We start from the raw sequence: 20,813 nt of genomic DNA, 5'->3' as shown, positions 1-20,813 counted from the left end.
TTTTATTAACTAAAGATAATTTAGCCAAACGACACTGGAATGGGTGTACGAAATGTGTTTTCTGCAGGGATCAGGAGACTATCCAACATCTCTTTGTGGAGTGTCCTTTAGCTAATCTTCTTTGGCGTACGATTAATTTCACTTATGATCTTCCACCTCCATCAAATATTACTAATATGTTTGGTAACTGGTTGAATGGAGTAGATAGACAATCTAAGGCTTTTATTCGAATTGGGGTTTCCGCTTTATGTTGGTCTATATGGAGGGTCAGAAATGATATTATCTTTAACAGGAAAAATTCTTTTCACTTTTTGCAGGTTATCCATATGGTGGCACATTGGGTTCAGCTTTGGGCCCTCCTTTCGCCGGAGGGACAGCGGGATGCCATGGCTACTGGATGCACACGGCTCCTGATGGTCGCTCAGGATATCTTGTGCCAGGCTGGCTGACGGCATACTAGGAGGCTTTGTTGATATGTACTCTTATTATGTTATCTTATTATGTCATGCTTTCTTTCGCTGGTTGATTTTTGTATCAATCATTGGCAATGCTTGAGTTGTAAACAATACCCTTTTTGAACCTTCTATTAATAAAAGGCCGTGTGCATCATCATGATGCAGAAGCCGGGGCATATCCCCATTTCGAAAAAAAATTAATTTAGTTTTCAGCTAGCTGAGAACTTGCAAAACCATAAACTATATTGTCATATGCATAACACCTATCTTGAACGGTTTGTATCTAAATATCACTTCATAATTCCACATAACTTGGGGCGCGACGCACAAATCACTATCTTGCGAGAAGAGAGAGGAAGAGTGGAAGATGATTTGTGCCCTATTTGTTATTCTTGACCGGTTATTTTCTAGTTGGTGGTAGGAGGCTTAAACATGTTTGGACTGAATCCAAACTTGATGAGATTGTTTCTTGTGTTGAGTGTTTCAATTTGATCAGTGGGTTCAAGTGTTCGGTCGGTGGATTTTGCAGTCCTAGCACCAAAAGTGTAGTAGGGAAAGATTTTGGCCAGCAAAACGACATCTGTTTGATCTAAGATTTGGTCAACCTATTGGTAACGTGTGAGAGCTTGCTTTACCATATTTTGTGCCATTCGGATCAATGCTTTAATTAAGATCCCTGTCATGGTTAACGAAGGGAGCAGGAGGTGTGATACCTTTGCTTTTATGTTATCTTGCATGTTGGCAACAAGGTGGAGTATGTTTTAAATCTTTAGAGGTTATAGATATAATTTGTATTCAGGTTTCTCATATATAGTAGAACGTGTATGAATCGGTTGGTCCAGAACCATGAATTTTTAAACCTAACCATGAAGTTTTTTTTTCACGTATTTATGTTATTTTTTCTGCTGCATATATGTTTGTTGAATCATAAATGCTTTTGTTCCGTGCACAGGAGGTCGTGTGCACGTTTGCACATCTTTTTGCTGCTTTACGATTCTTTTTTTTCCGATAAAAAGCATATATTAATATCGCGGAGATACCAATTGCACCCAGCCTCTACAACAACATCATGTCCTAATGGAATAAAGGATGCACACAGCCAAAAAATAAAGAAAAATTACAAAAAAGAAAAGTCCCACTACAAAGATCGAAAACTTGAAACAGCAACACTGGCACCACCAAGACAACACCAGAAGATCAGCTTCTCCATAAGCGACGCATCTAAAAAGGAAACAGTGCACAAACACTGTCGTCGCCCGATCATAGATCTTAGATTTTCACCCTGAAGAATGTCCTCACTCTCAAAACAATGCCTTCAACAAGAACATTGACAGCCACAACCAATTAAGGCCAGACCTTGGATTTTCACCCTGAAAGATATAACCCTGAACTTCTCAAGTGCAGTCGCCCCCACATACAAATCGTTGTTTGAACTCACGAAGCACCAAGCCAATTCCACGTCACCACCAAGATCCGATCACTATTGCTCTTCCACCGATCTCGGCTTTCATGACCATCTCCGCCAGCAGCATGGAAAGAAAACGAGCTCCATGATATTAACAACCAGCAGAGTTTCGAAGCGCTCCCTCTGAAATCAAACAGTTAGATAAAAAAATATGGGTGGGCACGACCGAAAAGACCCAATCCAACAATCTTCAGGCATTGATCGCACAATGAATTTTGCCGGCAGTGCCTTCCGGAACACGATAATCCAATCAGCCCGGTGGGAAGAAGCTTTCGACCGATCTTCACTTGGCGCGAGAGGAATCCAAGCAGGACTAGGAGCCCCTCGCCGCCGGTCAACTACCAACTAGATCGGAAGATATGTAGAGGGCAGTCCAACACGGCCCGACGGTGTGGCAAGGACCAACACCAGGACCGCACCTGCCCAGACCACCCGGTCCAGATCTTGGCCGAAACCCTAGATCGGATCGAGGCGGCGCAGAGCACCACCGCGCAGAGGGCGACGGCGGCGCACCACCCCTTCCTTGTCACCGATCCGGTGGAGGCGCTCAGGCCCCGGCCACGCCCAGCCGCGCCGCCCACCAAATCCCTGAACAGCGGCCGAGAAAACCACCTCCCCTGCCCACCGCCGCACCGGACGGATAGGCGCCGCCATCACCGCCAGCGCCGGCGGCAACGGCGGCCAAGAGAGGGAGGAGAGGTGGGGCTCTTTGGTTGGGGAAGGAGGGATCCTCCGGAGCCGCCCAGGGGGAGGCGACTCGTGAGGTCAGGAGCGCTTCCAATCTGCTGGCCGCTTTACGATTCTGACAACACTATTTCTTTTTTTAATGAAAACTGTAAGGGAAAACCCCTACATTAATATTTTTATTAAAAAAAATTACAGCATATTTACAAGAGTCCAAACCAAATTGGAGTTATACAAGTGTGTCAAGCCGTGGTGACCAAGCTGGTATATGATCCTTGTTCATTCTATATCTATGACTACATCATGAATGAAGGCCCCCTTCGAGGGGACGGGGCTTGCCTGCGCCCGCGTTGTGCGACAAACTGTGCGCCCGGCCGTTCATTCTGCATCCTACGGTTCCGTTTTCTTTAGCTTCCCACCTATCCCTTTTCTCGTAGAAAAAACAAAGATACGATCGTATCATCGTCTCCTCGGCCGTATCCTTCGTTTCTATTGGTCTTCCTCACGGCGGCGGCCGCCGTCTACCTTTTGTATTCTGTGCCTTAGTGTCCGTGGTTTCCGCAGCATTCCTTGCTCGACTAGATTGACGATGGCGGCAACAGTGACGGAAGTGCTCGCACTTCCTCGCTCGACCAGATTGACGATGGCGGCGGCGGTGACGGTCTGACGGAAGTGTTGGGGAAACTGGAAAGTGGACGGGCGTCGCTGACCTTTCCCGAGTTCGTCGATCGCGTCATGAAGCCTTACCTCCCCGTTTTCCTCACGGGCATGACTTCATCCTAGCGATTCTCCAAGGATTGGACGCTCGCCGGCCCTCCTACGGCCGCCGCACGCCCCTCTCGTTCAGTCGTTCAGCTACCAACTAGCTAGATGAATCATTCTAGAATTAGCAGCGTTGTTGACTCTGTTTGATAAGCGGCGATACATGTTCGTGATTTACTGATTTCGTTTGCCTGGAGTCGATCATCTATGTTGCTGCAGACGCTGAGTCTTGCGGTTTTCCTGTAGTGCCGTAGTGCGAGTATTCAGGCGAAGGAAATACCGAGTGAGTTCTTGTTTTGTTTCAGCCAGAAAAGAGGTGCGGGGAGGAAAATTGTCTGAACCGTGTGATGGTGAATTAACGGGACGGGCGCACGGATGGGCGCATAGTGAGGCGCAGGCAAGAAGGTAGAATTTACTCAAAAATAGCTCCATTTCTCTGCTTCCATATATGCCAACAAGACCGCATAACTATTTCATAAAAGAAGGGCTTGTTAAACTCTGCCTTGGCTGAATGAACAATCTCCTCAATAGTCATTCCTGGAGTCCAATATATTTGCAGATAATTCCATATTCTGGCACTGCAATTGCAGTAAAAAAATAGATGTTGCCAATCCTCCACTACAGCTCGTGGGGTAGAGAACGCAGGTATCCAAGGTTGCAACATTACAGTTTCTATCACTTACCAGAAGCCATGCAAAAACCTTGATTCTTAACAGACATTTGCTTTTCCAAATATGAGACTATATGGGTGAGGCTACCTGTTCTCTGAATGTGTAATGGTAGAATTTGCTGGAAGTATAAATTCCATCTTTCCAGATAGTGCTCCACTTATCTTTACCTGAGCCATTAAGTTGTATGCCTTGGACAATGGTTTGTACCTGTTGATATTCCATGAATGCTTGAGTGGATATCTGACAACACTATTTCACCAAGCTTCCTTGAGAATCATTATCCTTCAGCTTGGTCAGAGACATTGGAACGCAATGATACCTAATGAAAAGATGCACGGGAGATCCTGTGCACGGGACATTAGTTGGGTTCGTTGTTGAAACCATCTTCAAAGTTAATTACAAGTAGTTGGGATTACTGTTAGGAATGGTGCCTTAGAGGCTTCACTTTTCGACTGAATATCTGTAACCTAAGTCATCCTTAGGAAAACTGCAATACGGCTTATTCTCAGCCGGAATTTCTGAAATTTTGTCAAAAGTAGGTTTTACCGGCTATCACCAGAAAACAGGAATACTGGAAGAAATTTACTGATATTCACATTATTTGCTAAAACTTGATATTTTTTCAGAAATTTTGGATAAATTTATAAATTCGTTTGATAAATCTCGGGGCGGTGTTTGGCCTGGTATTTCTGGTAAGTCTGAAAGCCTGGTTTACGGTGCCAACCAGTATTTTTTTTCCTACCAAGAAAAAAACCTAACCCAAAAATATAATTATACGAAGTGCCAACCACTATCTTTTTCCTACCAAGAAAAAAACCTAACCCAACAAAATAATTATACGAAGATACATAAATATAGTAAATTTCTACAGTTAATTGTTAGGTTGCAGATGAGTGTGGAATAAAATCTCGTCATCTAGTAGTTTTTTGAAGGACCAAGGTTGACATCAAATTAAGAGTCTCTCCTCGTTGGTATAACCACTACGGGAACCCGCCGACGTGCCGACGACCAGAATCTGTGCCGACGGTCGCCGTCGGCACAGCCTCGCTCGCCGTCAGCCCAGCAAAGTGGCCGTCGGCACAGCCTGGCCGTCGGCACAAAACCACCAGAGCCGACGGCCGCCGTCGGCACACTTTAGCCGTCGGCACAAACCCAGTCTGTGCCGACGGCATGTAGCCTAGCCGTCGGCACATGGACATATGGTGGGGCCACAGACAGCCACCGACAACGGCGTCAGCAGGTGGCAAACGGCGTGATGTGGGCCGACGGCCAGGCCGTCGGCACAGCTTCCCCGCCAATTTTTCCTTCTTCCCGCCCTTATTCGCGCCATTCTTTTCGCGCCATTTCCTATGTAGGCCGACGGCCAGGCCGTCGGCACAGGTTCCCGCCATTTTCCCCCCCTCCTTCCCTCCCGCCATTCTTCTCGCGCCCATTCTCTCCCGCCAATTATTCCCGCCGTTTCAGCCCTCGTCGTCCTATATATAGCCATGTCTTCTCAACACTAACATCACCAGCAATATTTCTCTCCTCATCAACTCTCTCATCCAAAAAACACCACAGAATCCTCTGAGCTCAGCTGCCGTCGAGATGGCTCCTCGTCGCCGTAGCAACACGGGCTTCATCGGCGTTCGGCAGCGGGCTGCGGGCCATTTCGCGTCCGAAATCTCCGCCGGTGGTGTGCGTGTGTGGCTCGGCACCTTCTACACGAAGGAGGCTGCTGCCCGCGCATACGACGTTGCGGCTTGGAGGTTTGGCCGGTCGCGCCACGAATTGAACTTCCCGGAGGTCAGGTCTCTGACGGAAGCCGAGAGTCTCTCTACTGAGCCGCTACTTCGCTCAGAGGGTGAAGCGCAGCGGTTCAGAGATGGCCAGCGGCGGATTGAACTGAATTTGTAGGGAGGTGATCCCAACGTTGAGATGACGGATGAGCTGAGATGTGTTTCCCAGGGTTGCAACCGTAGAATCTCAATGTATGAGAAGTACGATGTGAATGGGTATCGCTTCCATACAGAGTATCACCAGAAGAATCGGCCTAACCCAAAAACTATAAATACTGGGGTCTTCACCAAAGGATCCGATGACATAGAATACTACGGAAGGTTAGAGAATGTATACGAGCTGACATTCAATAGGACAAACATACAACTCAATCTCGTTGTGTTCAAATGCCACTGGTTCGACCCACAAGTCGGACAGAGAAGCACTCCTTCCATTGGGTTAGTGGAAGTTAGGCCTTCAACCTGCTATAGCGGAGCCGATGTCTTTGTTGTGGCTCACCAAGCCAAGCAAGTTTATTATTTGCCCTACCCATGTCAAAAGGAGTACCTCAAAGGCTGGGAAGTCGTGTTCAAGGTATCACCACATGGTAAGCTACCCATGCCCTCCGACGAGGATTACAACAACATTGACCCTGTAACATACGAGGGAATTTTTTATCAAGAGCAAGAGAACTTTGGGGATTTCGAAATAGAAATTGGTCTTGAGGACCTCGAGAACGAGGCATATCTTCATGGTGAAACAGTGGTGGACCTAAAGGACATACAAATGCTCACCAAGTTACATGAGGGCAATGGGTTCAATGATGAGCCTCCACCGGACATTCCCACCCAACCTCATTACTCACATGATACTGATAGTGATAGTGAAAATGAGAACCCAATGCCTCGTTATGAGAACCCAATGCCTCATTATGATAGTGATGATTCGAGGTGAGGGTCCTTTATGCCTTTATGCTTAGTATCTATTTTTCCATATGCTTCTTATACTTAGTATTTATTTTTCAATATGCTTCTTATGCTTAGTATCTATTTTTCAATATGCTTCTTATGCTTAGTATCTATTTTTCAATATGCTTCTTATGCTTAGTATCTATTTTTCAATATGCTTCTTATGCTTAGTATCTATTTTTTGCTTAGTGTCTACATTTTATTAAGGCATGAATGCTTACTTGTTTACTCTTTGTCAATGCAGGTGATTGATCAATATGAGCGGAAGCAAGCAATCCATGAACTCCATTTTGAAGAGTATGAGCCAACAGAAGTTCACCGGGACCACTAGAAGTGGAAGACCAACGCGTGCCAGCTCGCGTTACGCGGACGATGACACGGGTGGAGTTGGAGGTGGAGGTGTAGGTGGAGGTGGAGGACGTGGTGGAGGTGGAGGACGAGGTGGAGGTGGAGGACGAGCTGGAGGACGAGGCGGAGGCGGAGGTGGAGGACGAGGACGAGGTGGAGGTGGAGGACGAGGACAAGGTGGAGGTGGACCTTTCCTTGGTGACATACCCTCTCGCTTTACGGCGACGTGGCTTCCCTACCCGCTCACACACAGTCCACTGAGGGGGAGATGGAGGTGGAGATGGAGGTGGAGGGGCAGGACGAGGAGGCGGAGAGGGAGATGGCGCCGAAGAAGTTGCGCATTCGTGGTGAAGCGCAAGTCCCTGATGAGAGGAGGGAGCCTACTAGCCAGGATGCGAAAGCCCTCATCATCCCGAACGAAAAAGAGTAAGTTTAATTTTGAACATTTAGATTCATTTTGCTATGTACTAATGTTTTCATTATTGTGCATAACTGATTGGCATACTAATGTTTTGATTATTGTGCAGCAATTGGACATATGACAAGGGGGTTCGCCAGCCGTCGAGCATGATTGGAGCTCTTATTAGGCAGATCGGCCGGGCTTTTACACTCCGGTCCCCGGCGGCGAGAAGAAGCTAGCCGAGACTTGGGCGGACTATGAGGCAGCTCCTTGCCCGGGCTTTGGGACAGCTTCTGACGCCGTGTACACCAAGTTTTGGGTAAAGCATGCTTCTCGAGTTTACTTCATAGTTGATGACCACACTATGCTAACTCATGTCTCTCTCACAATTATTCTTATGCATGATTGCAGACCCATTATAAGGTGCCTGATGATATGGTTGAGCAAGGGAGGGCGGTACTGACTAGGGCTTGTCAGAGGTTGACAAGGCAACAGTGGTACAATCAGAAGCATACCTGCATCGGGCACTTCAAGGCTGAGCAGGGCACGAGGGTCAAGAAAGCTGACAATATCAGGGACGATCCTCAGCTGATAAAGGAAGATTACTTCAAGGTAAGTAAATATTCAATGAGACTCTATGTTGCTGCATAGTTGGGATTGCATTATGTGTTCTTCAAATGAGTTTTGGTTTTTCAGGTTATGCCCCTATGGTGTGAGAATAAGGAAGACGCATTTGAGGCCTTGGTAGCGAGGTGGGTTGGCGAAGACGCCGACTTCAACGCCAAGAGCGCGCGCAACAAGGCAAACCGGGGCACTGGAGGAACACACAGTGCGGGAAGCCGCAGCACTGAGCGCTACAGGAAGCACAAGGTACATATATACATGGAACAACTTGCATTTATTTCCCCTCATATTACTACTTGATACACATAACATTTATCTTGCTGTGCAGGAGGCGGAACTCGGGGAGCCTCTCACCGAGGTGGGAGGGTGGCAGAAGATGAAGCTGAAGCAGCCCGATTTGAGCCAGCCTCAGCCCTCGCTGCCCGAGTACTTCGGCTATGCCGAAGAGGAGTTGGAGAAGTACTGCTCGGTGTTCAAGGGTCTTCATCCGGAGGTGGATGATCCTATTGAGCAGGAGACCGACTTGACGGCGATTATGGTGGCGGGGAGCGGCGCGGAGCATGGCCGCACGAAGCTTCTTAGTGGGGTGATCAAGCCGCAGAGGACCCTCACGCAGATCAGGTCTACCCTCACCACTGGCGACCCACCGGTCGCGCCTCCTCGACACCGTCGTACGGATGTAAGTTTTCTCATTTCCATCTTCTTTCCAACATTCATCCCTGAATGGCTAAATTGACATGACTCCTTTTCTTGGAAATTGTAGGCTCACTTTGAGGCCTCCTACGCGGCCGCTTATGAGAACTATTTGACGGTTGTAGCAGAGTGGGAACTCAAGAGAGCGGCTTGGGAAGAGTACCAGGAGGCGACGAGTCGTGTAAGTTCCAATCTTTTATGGTTCGAAGACATGACAAGTCCCACCTCCCCTTTTTTTATATCTGCGGCGCTTGACATCTAAACTATTTTGCAGGCGGTCAGGACGTTCTTCTTGACTGGAGAGAGGATCGCACTTCCGGCCGAGGAGCCAGCTAGGCCGGGGCCGACTCCAGTGTGCCCATCGAGGGAAGCTTTCACGGCCACATACTACGCACGGACTCCGGTAAGTCCTGTGCCTAACCATTGTCTAAGCTGCTTTCACCGCTTTCCTTTCGCATGTCTAAGATGCTAACTCTTGTCAAACATGTAGGGCACGGGAAGTTCGCGGAACCGACCCTCTCCTGGTTCGTCGCGCGAGGGCACACCGATGCACCCCGGCCGCCATTCTCCCGGTGCTTCAGGTTTTTCTCCTGCTGGCGATGGTTCAGGCCATGGTTCTACTTCGGTCTACCTTGACAAAGGCCGGACGCCTGAATTTACAAGTAGGGAACTTGGTTGGACCCCCTGATCTTAGTTCCCCCTTAGCTAGGTGTCTAGCGGGTGTGTGTCGATCATGTGTGCCATGTGTTGACGATGTATGATGATCGTGTGTGCTACATGCCACATATTTGTATCACGATGATGTTGTTGCTACGTTTGATATGATGACGATGATGATTATGTGCTGTGCTACATTTGTGATGCATTTCAATGTATATTACTGCCATTTGTGATGATTATTTGCTGTGCTTGCTGTGCTGGACCAGGAAAAGCGAGGGAAACCAAATTGTAAAGTCCGTGCCGACGGCATAGCCGTCGGCACAGCCCCCTAGCCGTGCCAAATGGCAGGAGCTGTGCCGACGGCTATGCCGTCGGCATAGAAGAGTGGACGGCAGCTGGGCTGGCGGAGCGCCTGGCGACGCGGCTGGGCCGATGGACCTGGGCCGACGGCTTGGCCGTCGGCACAGGAAAAGGGGTGTGGACGCGTGGCGGCTCCAGGCCGTCCGAGCACAGCAGCTGGGCCGATGGCTTGGCCGTCGGCACAACTCTCTTCCTGGCCTAACGGCCGTTAGACGCTCAGCGGGCCCCACTCGGACTGTGCCGACGGCTACTGTGCCGACGGCGTTGTCTGGCCGTCGGGCTGGACGCTGTGCCGACGGCAGAGTCTGTGCCGACGGCGGCAGGGGCTGTGCCGAGGCGATATTGTGCCGACGGCGGTGTGCCGACGGCAGCCGTCGGCACAGGCCTGGGCCGACGGCAGCGTACGCTGTGCCGACGGCTGCCGGCCGTCGGCCCCTCGGCGGGTTCCCGTAGTGAACCAACCCTTACTGAAAGCTTGCATATCCCCTCCACCTTTATTTTTTATGTTTACTACGTTTTCATGCTGATACTTTGGAAGTTAATGGTAAGGAGCTCCCCCACCGCCAATGGTTCCAAAAATGATATGGATCTACAACAATATCTTTCCTTAGCAAATGGAATGGTATTACGAACACCACATATATCAATCTCTTACAATTTTAGAAAACTCAAGCTGCAGTCCTGAGACTTTTCTTCTACATCGCTCTAGAGCAAAATTCTTGTTGCTACACCATCAATGAAGCATTGCTATTATTTTTGCAAAATAATCTAATCATAACACAACTAGTTAGCCTCATCGCTCCATTTGGCTGATACTTCTCATGAGGTCGCATTTAATCCGCACACCGTGCACTTGCACACCCTTCCATCACAACTGGCCGTCACAATGCAGCTGATGCCCGCGCCACAATCCTTCTGGTGCGTTTGTTCGCAATCTTCTTCACAAGAATCGGCCGGACATCCGTATGGACGCCCCATAATTATGTCTCTACAATGTTCTTTTCCCGCATCTGCAATATATCATCGAATAAGAACACATGTACCTCATGATCATGATTAGTTCATGGTCATGATCATGTTCTTTTCCCGCATCTGCAATATATCATGATCATGATCATTTACGTGGGCAAGTCGACGCAATGAACCTACTTATGAGAAGCTTGATAGAGTTCTAGCATCCATATCTTGAGAACAAAAATTCCCACTTGTCACTGTCCGAGCATTGGCAAGAGCAGATTCTGACCACACACCGATACTCATTGATTCGGGAATAAAGGCTCATTTGGGTAATAAGTTCAAATTCTCGTTTGAATTATTTTGGTAAAGACAAGAAGGTTTTTTTGACATGATTGCAAAAGAATGGAATTCAGTTTTAGAGGGATCAAATCCTATGGAGGTTTGGCTGAATAAGTTAAGGCATATTAGAAGGTTTCTGAAAGGATGGGCGAAGAATCAAAGTGGAAAATATAAAAAAGATAAAGATAAATTGTTATCTATTATTGAGCGTTTAGATTTGAAAGCGGAAACAACTCCTTTGAATTCGATTGAAAGGGCAGACCGCAGAGCTTAAACAAGCAAATGAAAGTTTAAACAAATTAAGAAGAGATGAGGAATCTAAATTGGCTCGGCGAGCGAAAGTTAAACATATTCAGGAGGGAGGAAATAATACGAAATACTTTCATTTAATAGCAAATGGTAAACACAGGAAAAAGAAAATCTTCCAGTTAGAGCAACAGGAGGGAACTATAGTCGGAGAAGATAATTTGAAGGTCTACATTACAGAATTTTATAAAAAATTGTTTGGGGCACCGGAATTAAGTAATATTTCTTTAGCTGAGGAAGTGATCCACTAGTAGAAAAATGGCCTTTAGTCTCGGTTCATAACGGGCTTTAGTCCCGGTTGTGCAACCGGGACTAAAAGGTCGAGACTAAATGCCCCCCCCCCCCTTAGTCCCGGTTGCTTACGAACCGGGACTAAAGGTCCATCCACGTGGGCGGCTGGCGTGCGCCGGGGCGAAGGACCTTTAGTCCCGGTTTGTAACACGAACCGGGACTAAAGGCTATTTCGTTAATTTTTTTTTAATTCATTTGGATTTCTAATTATTTTTCACTCTCTCTTTTTTTCTATTTTTTTAGAATTTCTATTATTTTAGTTATTTGCATAGTTTAGTGTTTAACTACAATTATCTCTACTCAAATTACTTACTCGTGGTCAAACTTCCCGCTCGGTCACCCATCCTTCCACTACTCTAGCACTAGCACGCTTAACTTCCGAGTTTCATTCCGTCCCGCATCCAAGTGCTTCGCGCGTATGTATGTGATACTAGTATCATATCAATCCTATTAACATGTTCGTCGATGTCACATTTCTTTATTGTTTGAATTTCAAATAAAAAATTTAATAAACAAAAGTAATGATGTAATAATAATCTTGAATAAATAAATAAACATTAACTTTTTAATTTGTATTATTTCTAATTTTTTTTAATTTTTTAATTTTTAAAATATTTATTATTTTGCCAAACCCAAAACCTAAAAATTTGAAAATCTAAAAATTGGGTAAAATAATAGTAATCTTTATGCAGGATGCAATTATTAATTTTAATTTTTTAAAAAATTTAAAAAATATAAAATCCGTAATTTATAGCAAAAACTAAAATCTTCCTGCTTTCATATTTTCATTTGGAATTTTGAGAATCTAAAAATTGGCTAACCGGGTAGTCCCAGGTGAATTCGGATGTAACTTTTTCCCACGATCATTTTGATATATTATACGTTTTTTTCCGACGTCGTATGCAAAAGTTAATGCGGTTTTACCAATTTTCAAACCTTTTTTGCAAAAAAAGTGAAAATTCGAATTTCTTAATTTCACCGAATAGTAGGTTGCATAATGAAAGTATAGAGATGGTAAACCTAGAGGGGGGGGGGGGTGAATAGGTTTCTACAAATTTTAATTCTTTCTTTGCAATATTAGGCTTTGCGGAATATAAAGATGAGCCTAATGCAAACTAGGTGAAGCAACCTATATGAGGATACAACTAACTCGAGCACGAAGGCTCTCACAGTGCTTTAAATCACAAGTAAGGAGTTCGGTTAGAGATAACCGATAGCACGCGGAGACGAGGATGTATTCCCGTGTTCCCTTGCTTTGCAACAAGGTACGTCACGTTTGGAGGAGTGGAGGTCCCACGAAGGATTCCCCGCGCCACGAAGGCTCACCCTATTCTCCGGAGCCTATCCCACGAAGGAATAGCTCACTCACTTGTGGTAGACTTTGAGGTAGCCTCCAAACCTTCACAATCTTGCCCGGAACAAATCCACCTCGATGCTTCCGGACTCCTCTTGCCCACCTAGGGTTTCCAAGGAACCCTAGGAAGCAAGCTTCTCAATGAATACAAGGGGGAATGAGATTTGGCTTGGTAGAACGGTAGATCGGGTCCTCCTCTAATGATTCCCCGGAGGGATTTGAGTTTGGGTGGAGGAGGAGGGAGATCTGAGGCTTTTGGTGTTTCTAGCAATGGAGTATGAGAGAGAGAGCTCAAGAACAGCTTGTAGTGTAGTGCCTAACTGTCTAGAGGTAGGAGAAGGGCTATTTATAGTGTTCTTCGAAATATGGCCGTTGCCACTTGCCACCTCAGCTTTTCCTCGACAAACCCGGTCTGACCGGGCCACAGACCGGACAGCCCGGTGGTGAGGCCGGTCTGACCGGGCCAGTGACCGGACGCCTTTTGCTGGTCCTGGAGCTCCTCCGGTTGGCGGCCGGTTGGCGCCCGGTTGCCGCCCGGTGGATCGGACGGAGCACCGGACCCGCCGGTCGAGAGCCCGGTTGACCGGGCGCAAACCGGAACTGCTGGCTCCTCCTTTGGAGCCCGGTTGCCGCCCGGTTGACCGGCCACCAGGCCGGATCGGCGATTCTTGGCCCGGTTGGACCGGGCAGGTGACCGGATTTCTCCTGTAACCCCTTTTTGATTGTTGTTGAAATGGGGGGTCACCTTTAGCCTTCTTGTTCCTTTGATACACCATTTACGCCTCATTGCCTAATACCTGAGATTGTACTTATAAACATATTAGGCCAAATACTTTAGCACGGTGTCATCGTTACCAAAATAATGGATAAGGGTGAAATACCCTTACAATCTCCCCCTTTTTGGTATACGATGACAAACCGAGCTAGAGTCACAAATAGATATTATGATAAGCTCTAAACCTTGATTCCATATAAGATATTACGAAAGCTCCCCCATAATGTGTGCACTTGGAGAATTTGCGTTTGAATGCAAAGTACACCATTTGTGAAACATGAGATGCTCCCCCAATATCTTTAGGAAACAAGCATGGTATGGAGATGTGCATATCAAGATATATAAGCATAGCATAATCATCCTAACATAGAGTAGCACACATAATAGTCGTCCATACACATCCAAACACGAATAATTGGAAATAGCAAATGGTTCTTGAAAAACTCAAAGTAAACAAGCACAAGCCATATAAAATCCAAATAAAGCAACTCCCATGGCTTGTGGCAATCAAAGAACCCCGTGGTCTAGACTCTACTCTCTTCTCCCCCGTTGGCATCGGAACACCAAAAAGGCGAAGAAAAGAGGAGAGATGCTATCGCACCCATCAGTAGTGCCCAAAGCCAAGCGAGGAGGAGCTCTCGCGTGCGTCATCATCACCCGCATCATCATCACCCGCATCATCATCAGCATCATCATCAGCATCACCAGCAGTGGGAGTGGAAGCACGAGCTGGCCTAGTAGGAAGAGCACCATGAGCGTACACGGAGAAGTCGAAGTTCTGGAGCATCTCATCGGTAAGAAGAGGCATCTCCCACTGAGGTGCTATCACAGGCTCCATCTCAGGTCCAGGAGGAGGAACAGGGTGGTTCCTTGAGGCCATGAATTCATTCTGGCGCCTCCGTGTCTCCTGGGTCATAGTAAGGGTCTGATGGGCAACATCATTGCTGTTCTTGCACATTTGGAACAAGCATGTGAAGAACCGAGCGGCCCCATGCTGGGAGCGCCGAGAGTGACTGGAGCTAGCATCATGATCATGGTGTGCCTTGGAGCGGCGCTCAGTGGTGGGCATCATGGAGGGAACATCTGAACGAGTGGCCTCCTGAATGGGGAACCTGAATGGATCCATGATGACTTTCTCACCAATAGCGTTCCGAGGAGCGGGAACAATGTAGTTGATGAGCCGCTGAACATACTGGGCGTAGTTTGGAGTCATGCGGTCCATAATTGCTCTCTTCAGTTCACAGTAGATAAGATCACAGCCATCAATCTTCCTCACCCAGTCAGGATGACAATAGTACATCAAGTTGAGGTGATAGTTCCGGACTTCACTGTGGTCTCCAGACTTGCTGATGAGGTTCTCGCGGAACAGCTTGGCAAGTACCAAGTAGGAGTAGTACATCCCAGAGATAGTGGGAGGTCCAGGCGTAGGGTTCGCAGGATAGCAGAAAGAGATGTCACCCCTAGTACACCTGGACCGTGAATGAATCTTGTACCCTGGATTACTGTCATCACCACAACCCATGGCTGCACGGAACTGAGAGTAGGAGCATGAGTACTTTGTCCTGCCGGTCATCCAGGTGAGGGTGCGGTCTTCATCATCATGGAAGAAGACAGTGCAGTGAAACTGACGGACAAGGAGGGGACAAAAGGTAGGATCATCTTGGGTATCATCAGGCTTGAGGCACACAAGGTCATACAATCCCAGACCCCTCAAGGTTTGAACCACAAAACGATACTTTGTGGCTTCATGCAAGGCAAGTTCGTCAGGATTGATGGCCTTGGGTGATACAATGTTACCATGCTTCATAAACTCATGAGAATCATAGAAACCCTCCCAGAGAGCTGCTTGTGTGTTGGTCCAGAATGCCTTGTCCGCACGAGTGTAAGTTGGCTTCTCAAAGCGATACGGATTCAGTGTCCTCCATTCCTGCCACTCAAGACGGTTTGCAGCCCCAACATTGATGGTTGGTACTACCTCATCATCCTCTTGGACAACATTCTTATCCTTGTGCTTGGTAGCAACAGACTTGGTTCTACCCCGAGCTGAGCTGCCAGTGTCAGTACCTTGATGAGCTTGAGGGGGTGCACGGCTACTAGAACGGCGGGGAGGATCAGCCGTCCTACCTCGCTTGGCAACATGGCCACGTGGTGGCTCACCACTCCAACTTCCTGTGAATGAGAAAATATAGCAAGGATAGCAGTGGGGTAAGTGTACATGTCATCAATAAGAGGGAATCCAAAAAGCATAGCATATATCCAAGTGTAGTAATGAGATTGTGCGAAAACTGGGCAACCCGGCGCACAGGCCGATCAAACCGGGCAGCAGACCGGACGATCCGGTTTGCGACCGGTTGACCGGGCCACACGCCGGGCCGGCCGGTTGAGCGGCCGGTCGACCGGGCTGGTGACCGGGTCTGTCGATTTGTGATGTTATGCCCAGATTTCTACCACAAATTCATGCAAAAACTCGAAAAACTTGAGTACATGCTATAGCAATAGAGTGGAGAATGTGCTTCGTGTTGAGAGACACTCTAAAGGCATGAGGACTTGCAAACCCTAAACCTAACCCTAAGATTTCCTCAAATTTTGGCAAGAACTTGCAATGTGTGAGGAGGACTAGAACTTAGGGAGGGAAGGAGAGTACATTACCCGAAGACATTGTCCTCCTTGATCAAGGGAACAAGAAGAACACAAGGTAGGGCTTGAAAACCAAGAACTCCAAAAATTCCCAAGCTAGTTGGAGAGGGACCAAATCCTTCGGTGGAGATGTTCCAATGGCCCCGATCTATGGTGTGGTGAAGTTTGGGGAAGTTCTTGTGGTGGGAAGTGCCTAGATCTAGGTGGAGGTGTTGAGGGCGCCGGCCATGGAGGTTGGGGATTGGAGAACAATGGGGAAGAAGACCCCAAGGGGTATCTCTTCCCAATATATAGTAGGCTGCGCGACCGGTCAGGTATCCGGTCAGACCGGGCTGGTGACCGGCCGACCCGGCCCAGACCCCGGTTGCCGCCCGGTCCACCGGACCATCCGGTCAGGGACCCGGTCCGACCGGGCCAGGGACCGGCCAGCCCAAAATTGTCTAATTTTTGCCTCGTTTTTGCCCCTATGCTGTGTGTAAATGTGTGTGAATGCTCAAATGATGACATGTACATATAGATAGATAGATGATGATGAGATGAGCATAGACATGGGGTTGGAAACACAAAGTTCTCTAGGCATACCCATTGGAGAGAAAATCCAAACAAGATGTGAATAGCAACAATGGGCATGATTCGAAGTGTATATCAAGAATCATAAGTTATTTTGGAAATGATGCTCGCACTAAGATCATTGGGCCTTATACAGTTAAATCAATTTGTAATGAAGGCTCAATGAGGGGCGGGGGAGTACTCCCCCTATGTGAAAGCGCAAATGTCATGTGACCGCGAAGAGACATGCTTGGGTCCATATAATGACATTGGGTCTATTTATGTTGCACACATAGGTATGCATCATACCAAGACATGGTAAGATGACTATCCCCATATGTGCTATGCCTCTAAGCTAGATAGCAAGATAAATGCAAGAATATAGTGCAAGAAGTTAATCAATCCAAGTTTTTAGGATCAAGAATACCAAGTTCTCCTCTCAAGTTAACAAAGCGGGCTTCATCCAAAGGCTTAGTGAAAATATCCGCCAATTGGTAGGTTGTTCCCACATGAGTGAGATCAATATCCTTATTGGCAACATGATCACGTAGGAAGTGATGGCGAATGTCAATATGTTTGGTGCGACAATGTTGAACCGGGTTGTTGGCGATCTTTATTGCACTTTCATTGTCACAAAGAAGAGGCACCGTACCAAGAGACACACCATAGTCTTTCAAGGTTTGCTTCATCCATAACAATTGAGTGCAACAAGATGCCGCGGATATGTATTCGGCTTCGGCGGTGGATAGGGCGGTGGAGTTTTGTTTCTTGGATGACCAACTCACCAATGACCGGCCAATAAATTGGCAAGCCCCGGAGGTAGACTTCCGATCAACCTTATCACCGGCCCAATCGGAATCCGAATAGCCAATGAGTTCAAAGGTTGACCCCTTTGGATACCATAGCCCGAGAGTAGGAGTGAGAACAAGGTATCTTAGTATCCGTTTGACCGCCACTAAATGGCTCTCCTTGGGAGCGGATTGAAAACGAGCACACATCCCTACACTTAGCATGATATCCGGCCTAGAGGCACAAAGGTAGAGCAAGGATCCTATCATGGAGCGGTATACCTTTATGTCCACATCCTTCTCACCGTCACATGAACCAAGTTGCCCCTTTACGGGCATGGGTGTCTTCATTGGACTTGCATTGGTCATGTTGAATTTCTTGAGCATGTCCTTCACATACTTTTCTTGAGAGATGAAGGTGCCTTTTGCAAGTTGCCTCACTTGGAAGCCTAGAAAGAACTTCAACTCTCCCATCATGGACATCTCAAATTTCCTAGTCATCAATAGCTCAAAAGCTTTGTTATGATTGGGGTTAGTTCCACTAAAAATAATGTCATCAACATATATTTGACATATAAAGAGGCCACCCCCTTTAACCCGCTTGGTGAAAAGGGTGGAATCGACCGTACCCATGCAAAACCCATCATGTAGTAAGAAATCCCTAAGGAACTCATACCAAGCACGTGGAGCTTGCTTGAGACCGTAGAGTGCCTTATGGAGTAAATACACGTGGTTGGGTCGGCATGGGTCTTCGAAACCCGGGGGTTGAGCCACATATGCGGTTTCTTTTAGGGGACCATTCAAAAATGCACTTTTCACATCCATTTGATATAATTTGAAATTGTGGAAAGATGCAAATGCAAGCAAAAGACGAATAGCTTCAAGACGGGCTACCGGCGCAAAGGTATCCTCAAAATCCATACCTTCTATTTGGGCAAACCCTTGCGCCACTAACCTTGCTTTGTTTCGTATAACAATGCCATTCTCATCTTGCTTGTTCTTGAATACCCATTTGGTCCCAATGACATTGATGCGATGATCCTTGGGTCTCTCAACTAGAGACCATACTTCATTACGAGTGAAACACTCCAATTCTTCTTGCATGGCAATTACCCAATCTGGATCGACCAAGGCTTCATGTACCTTAAGTGGTTCAAAACTAGACACAAAAGCATGATGTTGACAATAAGTGATAAGTAATGCATGATGTCTACGAGTTACCACTCCTCTTGAGATGCTACCAAGGACTTGATCCACTTTCATGTCACTTGCCCTTGTAGCGGCCTTGATCTTCCGAACGGTTCCTTCATGATCAATGAATTCATCTCTTGCTAGTACTTGATCATGAGGGACAACTTGAGCTTGATCATGAGTTGAGGATGTTTCTTGATCGTCATCATGATCTTGCTCCATGGAATGAGGATCTTCTTCTTGTTCTTCGGATTGAGACTCTTCTTGAGTAGAGGATGGTTCTTGAGTTGCACTTGATGGTTCGGCTTGAGTTGAGCTAGGCTCCACTTGTGGCGTGCTTGAGACATCTACTCCATCATCTTGATCATCATTATGAACTTCCATAGGCCGGATGTGTCCAATGCCCATATGCTTGATGGCACTAGATGGATCATCATCATTACCTGCAACACATGGAACAACTTGCTCCACTTGGGAGCCATTATCCTCCAAGAACACCACGTCACAAGATACTTCAATAGTCCCGGAGGACCGGTTGTAGTATCTATAGGCGTGAGAGTTCTCCGCATATCCAACAAATATACCCTCTATGGTTCTAGTTTCAAATTTACCGAGCTTTCCTTTGTTGTTCTTAACAAGGCATTTGCATCCAAAGACACGAATATACATGACATTAGGCTTGTTACCGTAAGGAGCTCGTATGGGGTTTTGTTGTGGAGGGGACGGAGGAAGAGCCGGTTGGAGTAGTGGACGGCCGTAGAGATGGCTTCTCCCCAAAAGTTGTGGGGTGAGTTGAATTCACTCAACATGGTTCTTGCCATCTCAATGATAGTCCGGTTCTTCCTTTCAACAACACCGTTTTGTTGAGGGGTGTATGGCGCCGAAAACTCATGCTTGATGCCCTCATCATCCACAAACTCTTGCACAGTGTAGTTCTTGAACTCGGTGCCATTGTCGGTCCTAATTGCCTTGATCTCGGATTCATACATACGTTGAGCTTTCTTGGCGAAGGTGATGAACTCTCTATGGGTCTCGTCCTTAGACTTAAGGAGAAAGACCCAAGAGTACCTTGAGTAATCATCAACAATGACAAGTCCATACTTGCTTCCACCAAGAGTATCATAGTGTGATGGCCCAAAGAGGTCCAAATGAAGGAGCTCCAAAGGCCTAGATGTGGTAACAATACTCTTGATGGGATGCTTCTTCTTGAGTTGCTTTCCGGCTACACATGCACCACAAACACGATCTTTCTCAAAAGAAACACCGGTTAGTCCCACAATATGCTCACCCTTTAGGAGTTGTTTAAGATTCCTCATGTTAACATGACCAAGGCGGCGATGCCACAACCATCCTTCGTCATGCTTGGCCGCCATTAGACATGTGGAGAAGGAGGGGCTCTCTTTCGAGAGGTCAACCACATAAAGGTTGTTCTCCACATATCCAACAAGGACCAATTTGAGATTGTCACTCCTAAAGACTTGCACATAATATTTAGTGAAATATGAATTGTACCCGGCATCGGCAAGATGATATATAGAAAGTAAGTTATAGCCAAGGTATTCAACAAGCATAACCGTCTCAAGGCACAAGTCCTTAGAGATTGCTACCTTGCCATACCCAAGTACCTTTCCCTTTGAGTTGTCACCAAAGGTAATGCTTGACTTCTTGTTGATATCTTCAATGAATTGATCAAGCACACCTTTTCCTCCGGTCATATGATTGGTGCATCCACTATCAAACACCCATTTTGGACCACCGGAGGAATACCCTACAAAATC

General features: G+C 46.9%; 1 protein-coding gene across 1 annotated transcript; it reads left to right on the top strand.

Moving 5' to 3' along the window:
• Positions 1–6,244: 6,244 nt before the first annotated feature.
• On the top strand, positions 6,245–7,237 carry LOC127338134 (uncharacterized). Its single transcript, XM_051364377.2, has 2 exons — positions 6,245–6,745; positions 7,008–7,237. The coding sequence occupies exons 1-2, from the start codon at positions 6,414–6,416 to the stop codon at positions 7,009–7,011; spliced, it is 336 nt and encodes a 111-aa protein (XP_051220337.1). The 5' UTR covers positions 6,245–6,413; the 3' UTR covers positions 7,012–7,237.
• The last annotated feature ends 13,576 nt before the right edge of the window (positions 7,238–20,813 follow it).

Source organism: Lolium perenne, chromosome 3, assembly GCF_019359855.2.
Source record: "Lolium perenne isolate Kyuss_39 chromosome 3, Kyuss_2.0, whole genome shotgun sequence".
In the NCBI taxonomy this organism is placed as follows: Eukaryota; Viridiplantae; Streptophyta; class Magnoliopsida; order Poales; family Poaceae; genus Lolium; species Lolium perenne.
Note: the sequence above shows the minus strand (reverse complement) of the source record. Positions and strands in the feature narration are given on the sequence as shown.

Bases quoted from the DNA above. Each gene is read 5' to 3' on its own strand.
- LOC127338134 (XM_051364377.2), top strand. From the start codon at position 6,414: ATGCCCTCCGACGAGGATTACAACAACATTGACCCTGTAACATACGAG.